This window comes from Chelonia mydas, chromosome 6, assembly GCF_015237465.2.
Source record: "Chelonia mydas isolate rCheMyd1 chromosome 6, rCheMyd1.pri.v2, whole genome shotgun sequence".
Classification (NCBI taxonomy): domain Eukaryota; kingdom Metazoa; phylum Chordata; order Testudines; family Cheloniidae; genus Chelonia; species Chelonia mydas.
The window spans coordinates 103868245-103888961 of record NC_051246.2 but is presented as its reverse complement, the minus strand read 5'-3'; the positions used below and the strand labels follow the sequence as shown (position 1 = coordinate 103888961).

The 20717-nt window shown below is 45.3% G+C and overlaps 1 protein-coding gene across 5 annotated transcripts in view; it reads right to left on the bottom strand.

Moving 5' to 3' along the window:
- Positions 1–4918: 4918 nt before the first annotated feature.
- CHGA (chromogranin A) overlaps positions 4919–20717 on the bottom strand; it is a 40326-nt gene continuing 24527 nt past the window's right edge. For 2 of the 5 annotated variants that reach the window (XM_037900856.2, XM_037900857.2), the window contains exons 3-8: positions 20217–20310; positions 19836–19904; positions 16545–16643; positions 14110–14640; positions 13038–13489; positions 4919–5443 (exon numbers count right to left, since the gene is read on the bottom strand). In XM_037900856.2, coding sequence (XP_037756784.1) covers positions 5360–5443; positions 13038–13489; positions 14110–14640; positions 16545–16643; positions 19836–19904; positions 20217–20310 — 1329 coding nt within the window. In that variant the 3' untranslated portion in view covers positions 4919–5359. Of the gene's footprint in view, positions 5444–11482; positions 11896–13037; positions 13490–14109; positions 14641–16544; positions 16644–19835; positions 19905–20216; positions 20311–20717 lie in introns of those variants that run through there. The other 3 variants (XM_037900858.2, XM_043549248.1, XM_043549250.1) reach the window with 2 other exon arrangements.

Genomic DNA, 20717 nt, shown 5'->3' with positions numbered 1-20717 from the left:
ATTATTATAGTTATATTCTAATAGCATCTGCATTGTTTTAGGCACTATCCACACAGTCCTTGGCCCAAAGAATTTACAGTCTCAGCCAAGAACTTCATAGGATGGTTTAAAACAGAAATCGGACATGAAAGCTATAACCCTCTAATAGTCCATAGCATTTTAGAATAATTTCTATGGATCCCCACTGATTTCTTCTCTAAAATCATTTTCATAATTGAGATGGCCCTGTGAGCTAATAGAACACTGGACTAGGGGGTCAGGAGTCTTGGGGTCTATTTCCGGGTCAGCCACTGACCTGTGTATGACCTTACGCAAGTCACTTACACTCCCTGTGTTGCTCTTTCCTCTCCCTCCTTTGTCTGTCTTGCCTATCTATAATGGAAGTTCTTCAGGCTGTCCCATGATGTGCCATGTGTAGGACCTAATGCAGCGGGGCCTTGGTCTTGGATAGAGACACTAGGCACTGGTACAACATAAATAATAACAATGAGGCTCCTTTTACCCAAACAGAGCATGGAATTTAACCAGCAAGGTTAACTGTAATGCAATCCAGATTGTGGGGTAAAAATCAATATACAAAAAATAAAATTAGTAGGGGAAGGGATTTTATCGTTCGAGTCACAGATGGTATATCACCAGGAAAAAAAAAAGCACTTGTACCAGATGTATCTTTTAAAAAAAAAAAATTTATTGCACTGCAATTTCAGGAGTGGGAAAGTTAGCTTTCTCTATACTAGGAACAACTGAAAGAGGGTATCTGATTACAAGAAAACTGTATCTTGATTTGGGTAAAACATAGCTCAAATTTGTTCTGTGAGCATGACAGTGTTGCCTAACCAGTCTAAGGCACATGCAAGATTGTATCTGGGTGTGAAACACAGGCAAAGAGGTGTCTGCCACAGATTGGAACGTTGTTTTAGCCTGCTCTTCTGGTTATTGTAATATGGGGTTGGGGTTCAGATGGCCAGGGGTATGTTTAAAAAAAGGTAGAACTTTCCCTAAACTCTATCCACAATCCCAGATTAGCTGGATGTCTGCTAAAATGATGTTCATCAATTAAATATGTAACCCTGGTGCCATATCTGTCTAGCCATTTATGATACAGTGATAGCTGTGGCCTTTTAATGTCATTATGTTTCAGAGTTAACATCCATTGCAATGAATGTGACAGTTCAACCCTTTTAGAACTGTAGTTTGACTGCCATACTTTAGACTCAGTAAGACATTGCTTCCTCAAGTCATGTTTGAGAGGTTGCCTTTGTGGCTGTAAGGTAAAAGTTTATTTTATAGAATCTGATGTGAGTATGGTATAAGTGCTGGCATGATGTACCACCCTGTCATTAGCTTTGTTTGACCCTGCATGGGTGTATTGTAGTGTATTGGGACCCTTAGAGGACAAAATATGTCCTCATTAACACTCCTGGGATGCTCTCTGAAATGTTCGCAGTTGTACATAGATTCATAGGTATTAAGGTCAGAAGGGACCATTATGATCATCTAGTCTGACCTCCTGCACAATGCAGGCCACAGAATCTCACCCACCCACTCCTGCAATAAACCTCTCACCTATGTCTGAGCTATTGAAGTCCTCAAATCATGGTTTAAAGACTTCAAGGTGCAGAGAATCCTCCAGCAAGTGACCCGTGCCCCATGCTACAGAGGAAGGCAAAAAAGCCCCAGGACCTCTTCCAATCTGCCCTGGAGGAAAATTCCTTTCCGACCCCAAATATGGTGATCAGCTGAACCCTGAGCATGTGGGCAAGAGTCACCAGCCAGATACCCAGGAAAGAATTCTCTGTAGTAACTCAGATCCCACCCCATCTAACATCCCACCACAGGCCATTGGGCCTATTTACCATGAATAGTTAAAGATCTTGAAGCCAGATAGGTCTTTTGCCCCCACTGCTTCCCTTGGAAGGCTGTTCCAGAACTTCACTCCTCCGATGGTTAGAAACCTTCCTCTAATTTCAAGTCTAAACTTCCCGATGGCCAGTTTATATCCATTTGTTCTTGTGTCCACATTGGTACTGAGCTTAAATAATTCCTCTCCCTCCCTGGTATTTATCCCTCTGATATATTTATAGAGAGCAATCATATCTCCCCTCAGCCTTCTTTTGGTTAGGCTAAACAAGCCAAGCTCCTTGAGTCTCCCTTCATAAGACAGGTTTTCCATTCCTCGGATCATCCTAGTAGCCCTTCTCTGTACCTGTTCCAGTTTGAATTCATCCTTCTTAAACATGGGAGACCAGAACTGCACACAGTATTCCAGATGAGGTCTCACCAGTGCCTTGTATAACGGTACTAACACCTCCTTATCTCTACTGGAAATACCTCGCCTGATGCATCCCAAGACCACATTAGCTTTTTTCACTGCCATATCACATTGGCGACTCATAGTCATCCTGTGGTCAACCAATACTCCAAGGTCCTTCTCCTCCTCCATTACTTCTAATTGATGCGTCCCCAGGTTATAACTAAAATTCTTGTTATTAATCCCTAAATGCATGACCTTATACTTTTTACTATTAAATTTCATCCTATTACTATTACTCCAGTTTACAAGGTCATCCAGATCCTCCTGTATGATATCCCGGTCCTTCTCTAAATTGGCAATACCTCCCAGCTTTGTATCATCTGCAAACTTTATTAGGACACTCCCACTTTTTGTGCCGAGGTCAGTAATAAAAAGATTAAATAAGATTGGTCCCAAAACCGATCCCTGAGGAACTCCACTGGTAACCTCCCTCCATCCTGACAGTTCACCTTTCAGTATGACCTGCTGTAGTCTCCCCTTTAACCAATTCCTTATCCACCTTTCAATTTTAACTAATAATTCCCCATGTGGCACGGTATCAAACGCCTTACTGAAATCGAGATAAATTAGATCCACTGCGTTTCCTTTCTCTAAAAAAATCTGTTACTTTCTCAAAGAAGGAGATCAGGTTGGTTTGGCACGATCTACCTTTTGTAAAATCTTGTTGTATTTTGTCCCATTGACCTCAATGTCCTTAACTATTTTCTCCTTCAAAATTTTTTCCAAGACCTCGCATACTACAGATGTCAAACTAACAGGCCTGTAGTTACCCGGATCACGTTTTTTCCCTTTCTTAAAAGCAGGAACTATGTGAGCAATTCTCCAGTCATACTGTACAACCCCTGAGTTTACAGATTCATTAAAAATTCTTGCTAATGGGCTTGCAATTTCGTGTGCCAATTCCTTTAATATTCTTGGATGAAGATTATCTGGGCCCCCCAATTTAGTCCCATTAAGCTGTTCGAGTTTCGCTTCTACCTCAGATATGGTAATATCTACCTCCATATCCTCATTCCCATTTGTCATGCTACCATTATCCCTAAGATCCTCATTAGCCTTATTAAAGACTGAGGTAAAGTATTTGTTTAGATATTGGGCCATGCTTAGATTATCCTTGACTTCCACTCCATCCTCAGTGTTTAGCGATCCCACTTCTTCTTTCTTTGTTTTCTTATTTATGTGGCTATAGAACCTTTTACTATTGGTTTTAATTCCCTTTGCAAGGTCCAACTCTACTTGACTTTTAGCCTGTCTCACTTTATCCCTACATGTTCTGACCTCAATAAGGTAGCTTTCCTTGCTGATCCCGCCCATCTTCCACTCCTTGTAGGCTTTCTGCTTTTTCTTAATCACCTCTCTGAGATGCTTGCTCATCCAGCTTGGTCTACAACTCCTGCCTATGAATTTTTTCCCCTTTCTTGGGATGCAGGCTTCCGATAACTTCTGCAGCTTTGATTTAAAGTAATCCCAGGCCTCCTCTGCCTTTAGATCCATAAATTCTTCAGTCCAATCCACTTCCCTAACTAATTTCCTTAATTTTTGAAAGTCAGCCCTTTTGAAATCAAAAACCCTAGTTGCAGATTTATTTTGGTTTATCCTTCCGTTCAGTTTGAACTGAATTAGCTCATGATCACTTGAACCAAGGTTGTCCCCTACAACCATTTCTTCTCTGAGGTCCTCACTACTCACCAAAACCAAATCTAAAATGGCATCCCCTCTTGTCGGTTCAGCAACTACTTGATGAAGAAATCCATCAACTATCACATCTAGGAAAATCTGAGCCCTATTATTATTATTATTACTAGCACTTGTCCTCCAGTCTATATTTGGGAAGTTAAAGTCTCCCATGATCACACAGTTTCCATTAGTATTTACATGTGCATCTTCAGGCTAGAATTTGGCCCACAGAATGAGAGAGAATTCTGTGAATTTCTTGGCCTAAATTCTGCTCTTAGTTATAATTAAAGTTGTCCAACTTCCTGGGGATCAGACTGAAACCAGAATTAGACTCTTTAAGGCTGGGCCTTTTACTGTTTCTGGAAGACTTTCAATAGTTAATTCTCTGCAAATACAAAAATTACATTCTCATATTTATTAGGGTTTAAAATCCACTTGCAGGAGTCTCACATGCTCTCCAGGTTACTTCCTTTTAATCCCCAGGCTGACCAATTCCTTAGACGTCTAAACTATATTCACATTGCTTAACTTAGTGTTGTAGGTCTATAGATCCTGGGTCTTGCTCTGTATCACCCACTGAAGTCAATCGATTGGATTGGGCCCTGTGCTCTTCTTAGCATGAATGGCCTTTTTCCATTTTATCTTCGGGGTTTGTACTGTTGTCTATCACCATACTTCCTGACCACTGGGCACCTTGTGAGTGGTGGGGCTGAATTACTTTATGCCCTGTGGCAGTCTGGATGTGTTCTGTTTCATGCTGATGGAAGCCTATGCAAAACCTGGAGGCTACACTGAACCCTTTTCATGGTACTAGTGGAGACTTCAACACTTCCTCTACTTGGCACCATAGAATGAGAAACTCTTGCTGTGTTCAGTGCTGAGGATTGAGGCTCGAGCTTGAAAGGCAAAGGAAGGAACCCATCACAGTTTTATTTTTCCTTAGATAAATTTTTATATAGAATATATTACAGTCAGAGTTCTCAGCTTTTAATCAAAAGAGAAGTTATTGCAATTTTACCCAGTGAATCTAATGGTAGAAGTAAAACATTCTAGAAAGCTGTCTTTAAAAAAGAGAAAAAGAAAAACCCGAACAAACAAAGTACATGAGTAAGTCACACTGCTCGGGATACAATTATCCAAAGGGTACAAGAGAGAACCATAGTGGCTAAGGGAGCACAAAATCAAGGAAGAAGCCGACGATGAGTGTAACATTACTGCAAGCCTGTCATTTCCTAGCAATTTTGGCTTCCTGGACGAAATGCTTCTGCTCTGTCTTTATTTTTTACTTTTTGAATCAGTAACTTAAAATGCAGTGTAAAAGGATGAGTTAATTTCTGGCTTTTGCTCATGTTATGTGTAGGGGGAACTTCAGCCCCGCCTCAATTCATGGAGCTTGTGGGCGACTTTCTCCAGTTCGGCTTCTATTGCTGCCAGGCTTTCCAACTCCTGATCCTAAAACATCAGAAATAAAAATGAGGTAATTACACAGCATAATGTCAGCCCTTAAGTCTCTTTCTTTGCATTGACCAATCAAAGAACTTATGGTATTTATCTGGGCCTGGCAGGCGAAGCAAGGGGAGAGACAGTGTTATCTAGTAGATAACACACTGGAAGTCAAGAGATGAGGGTTCTATTCCCAGTTCAGCCAGTGGCCTACTGTGTGATCTTGGTCAAGTCATATCACCCCTTTGTGCCTCTCTTTAGATTATGAGCTTCTCAGGGCAAGGACAGTCTCCTACAATGTGGGGCTGATCTAGCATGTTAGGGCCTGACTCTTGGTCAGAACCTCTAGATCAGAGGTCCGCAATCTGTGGGGCATGCCCATTTGGGGGGGTGCGGTGGTGGCCTGGGGCAGCCACCGTTGGAGGCAGGGAGGGAGCACTACCCAGTTCCGTTCCCAGGGCCCCACTTGCGGCTACTGGCCCCACACCCAGGTCCCCGTTGGCGACTCCTCTCCTGGGGCTCTGCTTCCAGCTGTGGCTGCCAGCCTCAGGCACCACTCCCACCCCCGTTCCTAGCTATGGCTCCAACCTCTGCCCCCTTACCCATGCCCACATCTCCCCCCTTCCGAGAGCTCCTGGCTCTGGGAGCACCAGGGGGGCACAGACAGGGGTAACTACGGGCGCAAGGTAAAATGTTGGGGGACCACTGCTCTAGGTGCTTCTGTAATAGAAATATCAATGTGTGGGGGGGGGGATTTTTGGGTGGTGTGGACATTTACCCATTGGACACCTTCCCAAGCCCTTCAGCTGCATTTTGCATAAACTATTTTTGGCTGTGGCTTCAGGCAAGTGGAAATCATCCCACCCATTCCCTTTTTTCCTGAAAATGAAGTATTTCAATTAAGAATGAGGTGTGCCATGCTCCTAGCACCTCCATCTGTGCCGTGGGAGTGCCTCACAGCTCTCGGAGATCGAAGGAAAGGCAGGTATTTACAAGGCGTTGATGTTGGAGTTCTGAAGCATCCAGCTGAGCAGAGGAGAGCAGAAGCTGTTGTTTGGGGGGGGCGGGGGAAGATTAATCTCTTTAAAATCAAGCTGGGTTGTTCAGAGAAGCTATAAACAAGCTGGATATTGTTACTATTCATGTGCTGTACATCCTAGCACAACACTTCTCTCATTCTGAAACATAACCCCAATCTAGACGTACGTGGAGAATAATCTGGGTTTAATCATTCTGGGCACTTTTGTGATGCTTTATATTTTCAAAGGAGATACGATACATGAATCAGTTTTCACACCTTTGTGAGCTAGGTAAGCAGTACCCCTACTCTGAAAGAAGGACCCTGAGAGACGGAAGGTGGGATTCACAAAAGCACCTAACTCCCATTTAAATCAAAATGCCTAAATACCTGCATGAATCCCACCTAGAGAGGCAATGTGAATTTCACAGGACCACACTGTAAGACCAAGCTGTGCTCCTTCAACACATATCAAGAACATTTTAATCTATGGGAAATTGAGAATCTTATTTACAGCACTCATCACATTAAGTTCTGCAGTACTTGCCCTGTAGAAATTAAGCCTTCTGTCCCGTTGTTGGTAAGTAGTATTGGGCCCCTTACATGCTCAAATTCGTTATCTCCGGGTGCCTTAGCAGATTTGGGTTCGATTCCTGGCTCTACTGTACCCTTCCTGAGTAAGCATGGACATGCTAAATCCCAGGCATAACCCTTAACCATCTTACCCTTCCTTTCATCCTTATTTGCTGCTGATTTAACATTTCTTACTATAGTGACATGCACTTTATAATAATACAAAAACCACCCCTCACATTAACAGACTTTTTAGGGTATTGAAACAAATGTTTGTACTTATAAAACAAAACAAAACACAAAACCCACCTGCATTACACCACAAATGTGCTTTCATTGCTACACAGCACAAGCGGCATGCCTTGCCTCCTTGTACATAAATAGCACTTTATGGAACAGCAATCTGTCTCCCAGCATTTATCCGCCTAGCTAACTGTGTGTGTACAAGCAGAGCGCTTGCTACGCCTAGTTTGCATTTATGACCTGTGTACAAGAAGTTAAGAGATCACAGGGAAGAAATCCGTATACACCATGAACAACTCTTTTGAAAATGTGCTCTAAAATTGATGATGATTTTTCTAAAGTTGCTCTTCTGTATTCACAGTTGCTCCTTTACCTGAGCATATTTTTGTTAGTAATTTAAATACACAGATTAAGCTGCCATAACTGTATGGTGCTGGTCCAAATTCCAGTCTGTCCTGAAATCCTGTTTTTTGCTACAAAAATGTAAATTTCAGAGTAACAGCTGTGTTAGTCTGTATCCGCAAAAAGAAAAGGAGGACTTGTGGCACCTTAGAGACTAACCAATTTATTAATAAAAATGTAAATGTATTTCAACAACAGGGATTTAAATCAGCCGGCTAATTTGGTACGTGTCACTGACCATGGCCTCATAAGCACAGACACTGATCATCTGCAAAAAGTGAACGAGGCATTAAGCAACACCTAACCACAACTCTGCACCAACTGAGGTAAAAAAAAAAAAAAAGGGCTCCACTAAGTAGAAGGGTCTTGTCCTTGTTCGAGTCAGGGGGTGTGTGGGTGGGTGAGAGGGAGACACACGCATATAATTATACATGGTCATGCAAATGGCTAATGCGCCGACTGGAGCAGCAGCAGGTAAAGAGCATGTTAAACCTCCGCTGTTAAAAAGTCAAGCTTACCCTAGCTTTTGTTTTCAGTATTATGAAAACAGCAGTGGCTCCCCATTGGACATCTACAGCTTGACCTATCCTATTGGAATCCAGGAAGTGGGCAGGCGGAAGCCCGCCCACTGCTAAAGGACCTCCCCCAAGCCTAAGGGGGGATCCACATGACCTGGAAGCCAAATGATTCTGGGGGACAACTAATGAGCTAACAGGGACAGGAGTGTGGTTAAAGGGTCAAAGGGAACCTGACTGGGACACCGAGCAGAGAATCCCAGACAGCACCCATTGCTCCTCAAAGCTGTCAAGGGAGCCAGCGGACGCGGCCCAGAGGAACTCTGCCCAGATGCGTGAGTGGACGGAGGATCGGAAATAGGCCCCACAGTCATAGGAGACCCCATCGGCCAACCTCCTCTCCCCGGTTTTATAGATGGCCATTTTAGCCAGGGCTAGGAGGAGGTTGACTAGGGGGTCCCAGGATTTTGTGGGGCCACGGATAGGGAGTGCATCGATGACAAGGTGAGGGGAAAAGTGCAACCAAAAACATAACAGGATGTCTAAGAGGAGCCGCAATAGAGGCTGCAATCTGGTGCACTCCAGGTACACGTGCGCCAGGGTCTCCGTCATGCCGCAAAAGGGGCAGATGTCCAGGATGGGGGTGAATCGCGCCAAGTACACACCCGTGCTCATGGCTCCGTGAAGGAGTCACTAACTGATATCCCCGGCAGGCCTCGGGACCAGGGTGGAATATAGGCTGGCCCACCGGGACTCCTCACCCTCCAGAGGTGGCAGAAGGTCCTGCCACTTTGTGTCGGGGTGGGATGCAAGGATGAGGATGTGAAGGGTGTGGAGCACGAGCATGAACAGATATTTCGTCAGTGTGGTCTGGAAACGAACCGGCTGCAAATCATGCAGCCAGCTCACAGTGAAGGGACGGGGGGAACTGGTCGGGTCCACGGGGCAGGGACCCAATGAAAAGGTCTGGAGGGTCTGGGGTGGGTGAGGCGTGCCCTCTCGCAGGACCCAGTCGAGGTAGGCCCGAGCAGCGAGTGGTAAAGTGGCCCTCCCCTCCTGAAGTACGCGCTGGGGAGTCTGAGGTCTGGAAAGCCACATATGCCGCGCAAGCATCAGGGGATCCAGCCAGTCTCCCCGGTTGTAGTCCAGGAGGTCTCCGACTCTAGTGACTTCTGCCAGGACCAAACTCTGGTGCACTGGGGGGACTCCACCACCTACACACAGAGCTGGGGGTTGTGTAGCAGGGGCTCTGCGAGGAGATCTGCCCCCTCGGTGGCCGTCACGGACCTGGTCACTGAAAACAGTTTCCAGGTCCGGAGGAGGTCCTGGTAGAAGACTGGCAGCCTGGAGAGGTCTTGTGGAAGACCTCTCAGATGGAGATAAAGGAGCTGCCAGTCATATCGGAGTCCTCGGACGTGGCGCAGGAAGGCTGTACTCTCCACGCCGGACTACCTGCACCATAAAGGAGCCTCTGCAGGGCCTGGAGGCAGAAGACATGGACCGGACTGCATCAGCACTTCAGGCCCTGCCCTGCCCTCCCTCCTCCAGGGGCAGGTGGAGGACCCCTGCAGCGACCCAGTGCACTCCTGGCCAAAAGAACTCCAGAATTGCTGTCCAGAGGTTGGCCAGGAAGCCCGGGTCTGGGACCAGGGTGTTGAGCAGGTACCAGAGTATGGACAAGGGTTCTCAAACTTCATTGCACCACGACCCCCTTCTGATAACAAAAATTACTACATGACCCTGGGGGGGTGGGGCGGGGAGGGACACTGAAGCCTGAGCCTGCCAGAGCCCAAGCCCCACCACTTCATGCAGGGCGACCAAAGGCCAAGGGTTTCAGCACCAGCTGGGGGGCGGGGCTGTAACTTGAGCCCCTCCACCCAGGACTGAAGCCCTTGGGCTATGGCTTTGGCCTGAGTTGTGGGGCTTAGGCTTCAGCTTCTGCCCTAGCAAGTCTAATGCCACCTCCGGTGACTCCATTAAAATGAGGTCCTGAACCACTGACCTATGGTAAAAATTATCTGCAATAAGTACCACCACAGGGGGGCTCCTGCAAGGCTTTTCTCCCCACCCCTCACCCCAGCTCCTCACCACCAGCTCTACACACCTCCCTGGTGCCTGGTACATTACAGTCCATCCCTTACATTGGGGGCCTGCCCCTTTCCTGGTTGCCAAAGTAGGGTGTGCCAGGTTTGTCCATGGGGGCGGGGGTGCAGGAGCATCCTTGTGGGGGGGGGGAGGGAGAGTTTGTCAGTCCTGCCCCCCTCCCCCACCTCCCAGCTGGGGGAGGGAGGCAGTTCCCAGCTGGGGGGAGGCAGGTCCCCATGGGTGGGTGCTGGATCCTGGGGAGGTGTGTGATGGAGGAGGGGGGGTGTCTGTCATTCCCTCCCCAAGACAGGGGGGTGTGGAATCATATGGGATGCCCTCCCCAAGCTGGGATGCAGGTGGCGCCCTATGGGGTGTGGTAATCGGCATGGGGGCGGTCTGGTAGTCCCTCCCTGGGCAGGGGGACAGGATCTGGGGTGGGGGGGTTTCCCTCAGGGGTGCAGGGGTGTGAGGAGGTCTGTCAACCAGTAAATCCTAAACTCTGACCTAACTCTGTTAGTAGTAGTAGTAAGCTCCCTGCTCGCCTCCCCCCATATAGAAGTTAAACTACACCTATGATGTTACCTCATGTATCTGAGCAGGACACAGTGGGGGTAGCCTCTTGCTTGTTGAGCTGAAGTCAATGGCTTATCTTCCCTCATCTACTCGTATCTTGGTGCAAGTTGGTACTGTTGGCTTGTTGCCTCTTACAAGAGTTGTCTCGTCCTACCCCCAACACCGCCTAGTCAGTGGCGATTTCCAAACTAAGATGCCCCATTCTGAGACAGCCAACTTGCAAAAAGAGAAATTCTTCTGCTGGTTCCAGAACTATGGGCCAGGCTAACTGGTGTGAAGGGGGTTTGGTCACATCTAAGACTGGTTCAAAAACAGGAGCAGATTAGGCTCCCTGCAGTTTCCTGGGAGCACAAAGGCATTGCACCTGGTTCTGTGTGCAAACCTGGTGCTCAGAGTGACTAATGTGCCAGCATTTCAGTGGGTCTGAAGGACAGTCTGTAAATTAGTGCCAGTTTTATAAACTCACAGAGTGATCAAAGAAGTGGCTCCTGCTGTGATGCTTTTCCTCCTGCCCTGTGCTACCAGGGCAGCTGAGTCTTCGTGGGACACGAGTGGCTTGAAGAGAATTTATATGTAAAGTTACTTGGCATCTTTCTGGTCATAGAAAGACAGTCTAACAGTGGAATCTCTTTAGTTTACAACATGCTCCAAGAACAGTGTGAACATACACTCCTAGTTCAATATGGGAGGGGGGAAGATCATCTTCCAAAGTCTCAGGTACTAGGCTCTTGCTGGAGCCAGGATACCTTAAGATCCTATGGTCTGACCCAACATCGAGAACAGACCATCAGCTTTGTAGTTGCCAAGTCCAGGGTTGAGCTGAGAAGCAGTACAGACCAGAGGGAGGAAAAGAAATGGTAAGGGGCCATAAAAGCACCTTGTCCCCTCCATAATTCTTGCCTTGTTCCTGGCATTTCATGGGGGAGACTCCCTGTGCTGGGGGTGTTTCCTGTGGACTACCTCCACCAACTTTCCACCTGCTGGATGCTGCTGGACTAATGGTACAGTGGATGGAGTTCAATGGATAATCAGGACCCTGATGGACTTGAAAGCTGATCAAAAAACTAAATAAAACTCTTCCTTCTTCACAGAAGTAACTGAAATCCTGTGGCAAGGGGCTATGTCTGGCAGTAGATCACTCCTATTGAGCCATCACATTTGCAATATTGCTCAATTTAATCACAACTTCTAATTATTCTGCCTCGTTTATCCTTCAGGTGCTTAGTATGGCTCATTGGCCACAGACCTTCCAGTCAGTGACATGCTAGAGTTTTGACATACAAGTAGTTATACAATAGCAAACAGCCATTTACATTTTGCTGGTTTAAATGCAAAATCATGCATCCTGCTATTCATAGGCCAGCCTGACTCCAGCTATAGTGATGAAACTGCTAGGGCTTTGGATAAGTGACAATTAAAGGCCTTAAATAGAAATGAAGGGAGGAAGAAAGTGATTACATGGTGGTGGTGTTTAGCACAACGTCAATCATTTCCCTTGCAGACTCTCCCAACCCGTAGAGCTCTGGGTAATGCAACAGCTTGTCTCTTTCACCTACAGAAAAGTTGGTCCAACAAAAGGTAATATTTCTGAGACAAGCTGGGTGAAGTATTAAAGATTAGTTAAAAGAAAAGGAGGACTTGTGGCACCTTAAAGACTAACAAATTTATTTGAGCATAAGCTTTTGTGAGCTACACAGCTCATGAAAGCTTATGCTCAAATAAATTTGTTAGTCTCTCAGGTGCCACAAGTACTCCTGTTCTTTTTGCAGATTCAGAGTAGCAGCTGCTACTCTGAAAGCTAAAGGTTAGTCATCCTGCTGCCAAGATGCATGTGAATGTACTCTACTGACACATGCAACTACAGTAAGTGTAGTTGCAGCTACGCTTTTATTGGGGTGTTTTTTGCACATGGATCTAGGCCTCTTGTTTTTGTTTAAGTTTGGCCCTAAATGTCTGGATCAGCACCTAGCACAATGTGGCTGGGGCCTCTAGGTGCTTTACCATACAAATAGTAAAAACAACCCTGAACTGAGAAAGGATCACAGACTAACAAAACACAGCTGCCTGACTAACACTGGGCATAATAAAGTAACGGTGTGGAACCTTCCTAAACCTCCCAGTGCACTTTTGATACCCTGAAAATGACTGAATGGTTGTGTGTTTTTTTAAATGCATGCACAGGTGTCACACCAACCTCTGTTCTTCTGTTAGCGCTTCCTTCTTCATCCTTCTTTTCTTCAGGCATGGCGGCAAATGGAAACCCTGCTTCGCTGCTGTCCTCCTTTGCGTGATGTTTCCATGACCTTCTCATATCCTCTTCTGGGTTATGGAAGTCATACTTGTGGGACCTGAAGGACATTTTCATGGACCTATCTGGGTCTTCGCTGCTGTCGTATTCCTCCATGCGCTTCTTGGATGTCAGCTGCTTGGCCAGCTCATCCATTTTGTTCCATCTCTTGGAGTCTTCCCACGCTCTGGAGGGCTCCTCCTCCACTTCCTCACTTTTGACATCCCTGGGGTGGAAGGTGTCCTCTGCCTGCATTGCTTCGTCCTCTAACCCATGCCTCCCTCCTTTCAGTCCATGGGATTTCTCTTCCTCTTCCGAGCTCTTCAAACCTTGGCCAAAGCCCAAAGCATCTTTGTTATCTGAAGCATTTATTGAGCAAACAATGAAATGGTGTTTAGATTAGTTAGACCCAGTCTTTGCTCCAAGCCTGATTTCTTACTGAATTACTCTATGTGAACTAACTGACATGCTGAAGCAACAGATTCATGGATTTTAAGGCCAGAAGGGACCACTATGAATGTCAAGTCTGACCTTTTGTATACAACACAACACAGGTCACATGAACATACAGCTAGACTTGCAGGAGAAGACACATATGCACTGCAATACTGACGACAAAGAGACTGGAGCTAATAGTAGTCAAGAAACTTCTAAAAAGCCTGAGAAGCTGCAATAAATTATGTAAAAGCTTTTTGAAAAACTGACCAGACACATCATAAGGCTCAGAGTGAAGTAAATGATGGGCAGATTTACAACAGTATTTTGGTGTCTAAAGATGCAGATGGGCCTAGTGGGATTTATGTATAACTGCTGGTTGGAGTTATGCCTCTAACATGCTTAGGTGCATTTGGAAATCCCACTAGGTGCCTAGCTGCACTTTAAGGCCTCTAAATACCTTTGTGAAACTGGCCTGGAGCTCTCCGTTTGTCAAACAGCACAAAATGAATGAGATGGTTGGGACATCGTGTGGAATACATACCACCTTCCCTGGGAGTCTCCTCGGTCTCATCCTCAGCTGAGCCAAGTATCCTATCTGCTTTGGTAGGCTGCTCATCTTCCAGGGTGCTTCTCCTGGCATCCTCTTCCGCAGTATGCTCTTGTAGGGTCTCCTCTTCCACTTCTTGGCTCTCTTCCTGGCCTTTTTTGGAAATCTGCTTCTTTTCTCCCTGAAGCTCCTGACTTCCGTCGGTCTCTTCAGGCTGCTCCTCTTCAGCCTCTTGGAGCTTGTGCTCGGCGAGCTCATTCTCTGTGAGGTTGTCATTGATGTGGTTGTCTAAAGCATCTTCCCTTGGCGATTCTTCAGCCTCACTGACCTCATTGCTGTCAGATTCCTCTGCATTCTCCTTGTCGTCTTCAGGGCCGGCTTCATGCAGTCTTAGCTCCCTCTCTTCCAGGCTGTTTTCCTCATCCTCCTTGGACTCCTCCCTCTCACTGTTCTGCTGGCTTCTCTCTGCTGCCAGCTCAGCAAACGAGGCTGTGGGCTCCTCCACAGCAATTTCCCTTGATTTATCTGTAGTGGCAACATGGCAAAAACAGAACCTCTCTTTAGAAGTCTATTTCACAAGTTGAGGCAGCTTCTTACTTATCAAAGAGCTCAACTCCAAACAAAAACAAAAAAACCTATGTTTCACTTTAAGCAGATGAGTAAATCCATCCTGTTAATGCATTTAACTATATGTTGAACTTTAACCATGTGAGTAGGCCCAATGAGGTCTACTGTACTGAATCATGGGTGGAATTAAAGATAAACATGGGCTTAAACCGACCCACTATTCAGTATAGTAGACTTCAATGAGCCTACTCACATGCTTAGTTAAGTATGTGCATAAGTGCTTTGCTGAAGCAGAGCCTATATTACTACCTAGTCTCAGATGATAAACTATCAATAGCATTTAAGATTAAATAGAAAATAGAAAATCTTAGAATTATCATCATGCTTTACATTTATATAGCACTTTTCATGATCAAAGTCCTGTGCAAAGACTGGCTAATTCCTATTCACAACAGAAAGGGAAGTCTTATTCCCACTTTATACAGATGGGATTAGTATGACTGGGCCAAGGCTGCTCAGCCAGTCAGGGGCAGCTATGGTTGGCCAAATGGGTTTTTTTTATTTATTTTTTGTTGTTCACAATGGGGCCTGATCTCAGGAGGGGTGTAGGCAGTACTCGACTGCAAAAATGTCAATCATATTTTCAGAGCAAAAGAGGAAGAGACAAGGGATGTGAGAAAACTAGAAAAGAGGTAAAAGGAAACGGACATAAAGAGAGAGAAAATGGAATGAAGCAATGCTAAAAAAAGCTTAAGGTGAGTAAGTTGTCATTAAAGTATTCAAGCTCCTACATTATAGCTTATATTCCTGGCAGAAAAGTGGCACTGAAATGACTGGCAGCTGTCCCAGCGGGTGAGAGGGTCAGGGCCAAGAATCTTCAGACTGAGACTCCCCTTGGGGTTGGAAGAGTGGACATACTAGCAGTTTAAGTTTTTCCAATTTGGTTTAAATGAAAGGCTGATGGCTGGATCCCGCTCCCACTGAGTGCAGTGGAAGCAGGAGCAAGCCTTGATGACGGGGACCTTCCTGTCCCCTCAGTTTTGTTTGAATATACTAGACTTTGTAACAACCTCAACTGAGATGGTCATTTACCATAAACAAGTGACAGCCATGGGCGCTTCACTGCTGAATGCAACAGCGGAATAACAAAGCATGGTAAATACCAATAGCTCTTCCAGAAATGATACTCGCGAAGTTAGATTGTGACATGATCTTCCTTTGGAATCCATTCTGTATTGAACTATATTTGCAGCAAACTAATCCCACACAGGCACTACCTTCTTCTGATATGGAAAAGAGAAGGCACTGAGCTAGAGAGAATGACCTAAAGTCTCTTACTTCCATGGGGGCAACTCCAGTTAACCAACAGGATTGGACGGGAGAAAATAATCACAGCTGGGTTTGGTCTGTTTTAGGACCCTACATTTTCTATGCATCCAAAACTCCCATTGACTTCAAGGGATACATTACCTGACCATTAGTGTTGTAGGTTCTCAGATACAATGGTGATTGGTGTCGCATAAAAATCTAGTCCGATTAGAGAGCTAATAAGATAGACCCCAGCCTCTTTAATATTCCATCAGATCTTTCGTCGTAGGACTCACCTGTCACTCATTTTAATACTGAAAATGGCAAATCACTATCTGTTATGATTTAGAATTTTTCCAGTAATTATGACTGCAAAATGAAATGTTTAAGCCATTAACTAATTGCAAAGCAAACCCAAGGTCGCTAGTCTATTTCAGCAACAACAAAAAAAAGGGCTAAAATGTGAAGTACATTGTATGCATCAAGACTGTTCGAAAGAACATCCCTGTTTACTGCACTACATGGATTTCCTGGGGGGTTAGGCTGACACTAACCTCTTTGCATGTTCTTGTCATTCTGGCTTTCAAGGACTTCCGAAAGTTCATCTTCAAAGCCACTGTTTTTCTTCTGCTGCCAGGTTCTTTCATTGGCCCCTGTGTCAAATTGGAAGGGGGTCAAAAAGCAACATTCCCCACTATAGTTTAAAGAATTGTGCTGGGAAAACTGTTTCAGTACATTAATATTAAACTCTGACACTAAGAAGCTGGAACAAGAAAAATGCATTAGCTAGGAGCTACGTGAACCAACTGTATTAACGATGCTTCAGCAATGTGCAAAACAGACATTTAATGGGAAGAGACATTTGGAAAGCAGTAATGCTGAAGGAGACTTAGGGGTGAAAGGGGACAGAAAAGTAGATGTTGAATTGCAGGGAGTCCTCAGTCTAGCAAAGCACTTATGTGCTTATTTTAAGTATCTGAATAGTCCCACAGAAGCCTCGCCCTTCTCAGAGTTACCCACTTCCACCATCATACAAGAGCACCCAGTACATGCGCACCTGTTTCCTTCTCAGTGCTTGCTGTCCCCACTGTGAAACACACTTGCCCCTCTCCCATGCATGCTTCTCTCCCCTGTGATATATCAGCTGCCACCAGAGTCACTGAGCCTGCCAGTGAGATGATAAATAGGGATTCCTTCACACAGGGTGTTTTACAACTCATGCCACTGAAGAAGAGCAGCAAGGAGTGGCATTTACTATGACCTATTCTTTGTATTACATAGTGCCCAGAAGTCTCAGCTTCCTCAAGATCACAGTCCCCTTGTGCAAGGGGCCATACAAACACTTAGTCCTTACTTCAAAGAGATTCCAATCCATATAGACAAGGAGGACAAAGGGTGGGAGAAAGTCTGATTACCCTCATTTTACAGATGGGGATGTGAGGCTCAGACATGATGCGACTTGCCCAGTGGAGAAAGACTGGTCAGGAAGTCTAATGCAAACCCAGGAACTGATCCCAGCCAGTGCCTGAGTCACAAATCATACCATCCCCCAGCTTGTCTACAGTGCGGTTTATCAGAACAACCACCTTCCTTTCCAGGCACGGCCTTTCCAATCCCAAATCAGCCCCTGCCGCCAAATCTTTGTTGAGGGAAACAGTCCAGATTTTTCAGACCAATCCTTCCCCACTCCTATGAACAGGCAAAACAATTTGAGGTATGGGCTCTTCCAGACCAATTTACCTCAGCCCCAGCCAGACGAATGGAAGAGGGAGGGAGGAGAGCACTTTCCATGGCTAGTGTTTCCCCTCCCCTTCCTCCCACTGTTTCCCTATTCTGCAAGAACCATTTTCCACTAGAGATCCATGAGCTACATTTGGCGCTGAGCCCAGTAGTCCGGGGCGGGAGGGAGGCAAGCATATGATGGCATAATTACAAGATAGGGGGCAGGGGAAGAAAGGAAGTGCCTTTAGCTAGCTTATCTTGCATTATTTTAAACATGGCCTCATTTTGTGAGTGAAAGGAAAGACTCCCTTGGAGAACATGTGCTCAGTTTCACTGTGCAGGGGTAGCTCTAGCTGAGAGCGTAACAATGGCTCACCCTATACAACAGCTCCAAAGAGTGCATGAGCATTTAATAGGGGTTTGGTCAAACCGTGCGGAATGGCTCTGTGTCAGGTAAATGAGGGCCAGAGGGACTGAGTCACCTAACCCAGCTGGTCAGAGTGTCCATGCAGCTGGACTGTGGCTGCTGCTAATGGGCAATCAGTGGAGGTAGCCTATTACTCCCCTTCACAAGTAGGGATTTGGGCCAGTGGATCAGCATTTTGTAGGGACCCATTAGTCCTGCTCCTGGCTCATGCACATCCCTTCTCTTTGGTGAGCTCTGGCTGAGACATCTGTGGTAGGCAGGATGGGCAGGTCAGTGCTGCTTTTGCCCCCTCTGCAGAGTTGAAACTTTGCTTTTAAGCTGCTTTGGGGCCCACATGGGGTTGGTTTGTGTTTGAATGTAACTGAGGAGCTTTAATGCACCAGATACTTTTCCTAATCTCTTGACCTTCCACTCTCCTTTTTGTTTGGTCTCCCCCTGTCTGCTGACTTCCTGGTTTCTTTTCTGAGGTTAGTTCATGTTATTCCTGGTCATCCAAAGCATCACATAGCTACATTGCTACTTCTTACCGGGGCTGTGTGAAACACTGGCAATGAAATTCCAGAGCCTCACCGTTCAGTATCCCTTAATGACAGGGAATGAATGAATACAAGAGTTAGATGCTGCTTCTGTTCCTGCTGTGTTGACTTGAGCTCAGACCCTAATGTGGTACAACACTTGTACCTACGAGTGGGAGCAGGAAGCATCTTTTCATTCATACAGGTAATGTGCTGAGAAGGGGGAACTGGTCAGCCCTATGTGCATGACTTAAATTCTGCTTTCTGGCTGCATGGGAGGACAGAGGCAGAGTGACAGCCGTGCCTGCTCTGCACTACTCAAGAGTGTGTGTGTTCAAGGTCACACAGACAGAACCAGGAGCAGAACTCAGATTACCCAGAGGCTCTGGTTCCGTGGTTAAGCCCAGTTGCAGAGGACAATGATGTGGGTGGTTTGGGGAGAGGCCACAGAATCCACTGGCCCCCAATGTTCTATGCGACGGGTGCAGAGGACATGAAGCTCCACAGAGGGAACAGCATTGCAAGGCCCCAGCATGGCCCCAGGTTGGGGCTGATGGATTTCAACACGCCTGCTTGCACACCAGCAGATTACCCAAGTGCTTTGGGCTCTCTGTTGCTGACTCTCATTTCTCCCTACCTGCTGTTCAGAGCATTAAATATTAATTCGTATCCCTCTTAAGTCCTCCAGTCTAAATTATGACTAAAATATACAGCATTTAACAGGGGAAAAGACTCCCACTGACTTCTATGAGCTTTGGCTCTGGATCTTATACTTCATAATCAGCAGACATTGATTTGGTCAAAGTTCAATTGTATTTCTAACTATAAAGGTTGTTTTAGTTTAAATAAGCCCAAGTGTTTCTCTTAGGTATCTGCTATCCATAAAAGGGTAGGCTCTCTTGGGTAAGTTAGAGTAAGTTATACTGATGTAAACCTGAAGTAATTTAATTGGCTTCAGTGGGAATCAATCTGGATGTATACAGGTGTAACTGAGGGCACAATTTGACCCTCTGAGTTGATGGTCTTTGTTAGAAACCCGGATAGAAAAGTTCTCAGTTTTGTAAAGTTATCTGTAGTACATTTATATGACTCAAATAATTTACATTGAATTTAAAAAATTGCCAGGGGCTATAATCATTTATTAAAACCCTTCTGCCACTTTAATTGTCGCAGAACTGTACCTTGAACTGCAAGTTCTTGAAGCTCCTTCAGTAAATTTTGATGACGGAGGATTGAAATGATCCTTTCATCTGCAACAGAAGATTCTTGTTATAGGTTTCCTACAGCAAAGTAAACGTTCTGTTCACGTGCTCCTTTAGCTAGTTCATTTACTGAATTTGCTCTTAATTGCAGACCCAAACAACATCAATTCAATTAAAGAATTATGACTAGGTTTTTAATTTCATGCAAGTGACCCCAGACTTCAGCTTCAGTACAATCAATGCTATGACTACAGCACAAGAGCTTCACTGCCAAAGGTTAAAGTCTCTAAACTGGTGGATAGATTTTTCATAACAGATACTTTTCCATGGTCTCCTGAAGTACTGAGTGTCTCTCTGTACCTCCTCTGAGAGTTTCTAGGCATTCCTGGCTGATTGGCAGCGGGCTTGGCTTTGACAGAGTATCAGAAATGACTTCTACAATGCACTTCATCACCTAGAAAGATACAAACATACAGATTAAAATCTCTCTCATCTTGGCTTTATTTATTACCCAAGCTAAGTGAAAAAGATCATAGGGCAAATCCTACAGATGTTTATATTCCACATACATATACTAGTTCCACAATAGGTAGATAGGGAGAACAAACTCCCAGTCTCAGAATACAAGGGGGCAATCAATGGAATTAAAAGGTGTGAAATAAAATAAAAGTAGATTCTTTTGAATACAACATGTTAATAACCTGAGGAACTCACAGCCACAGGAAGTCTTTGAGGCCAATAATTTAGCAATATTCTAAAAGGGATTGGACATTTATATGAATATCAAAGTTATAATTAATAATAACAAATTTAGGAAGTACTGTTAACACTTGTACTCCTTGTACTAAGCCAACTGCTAAC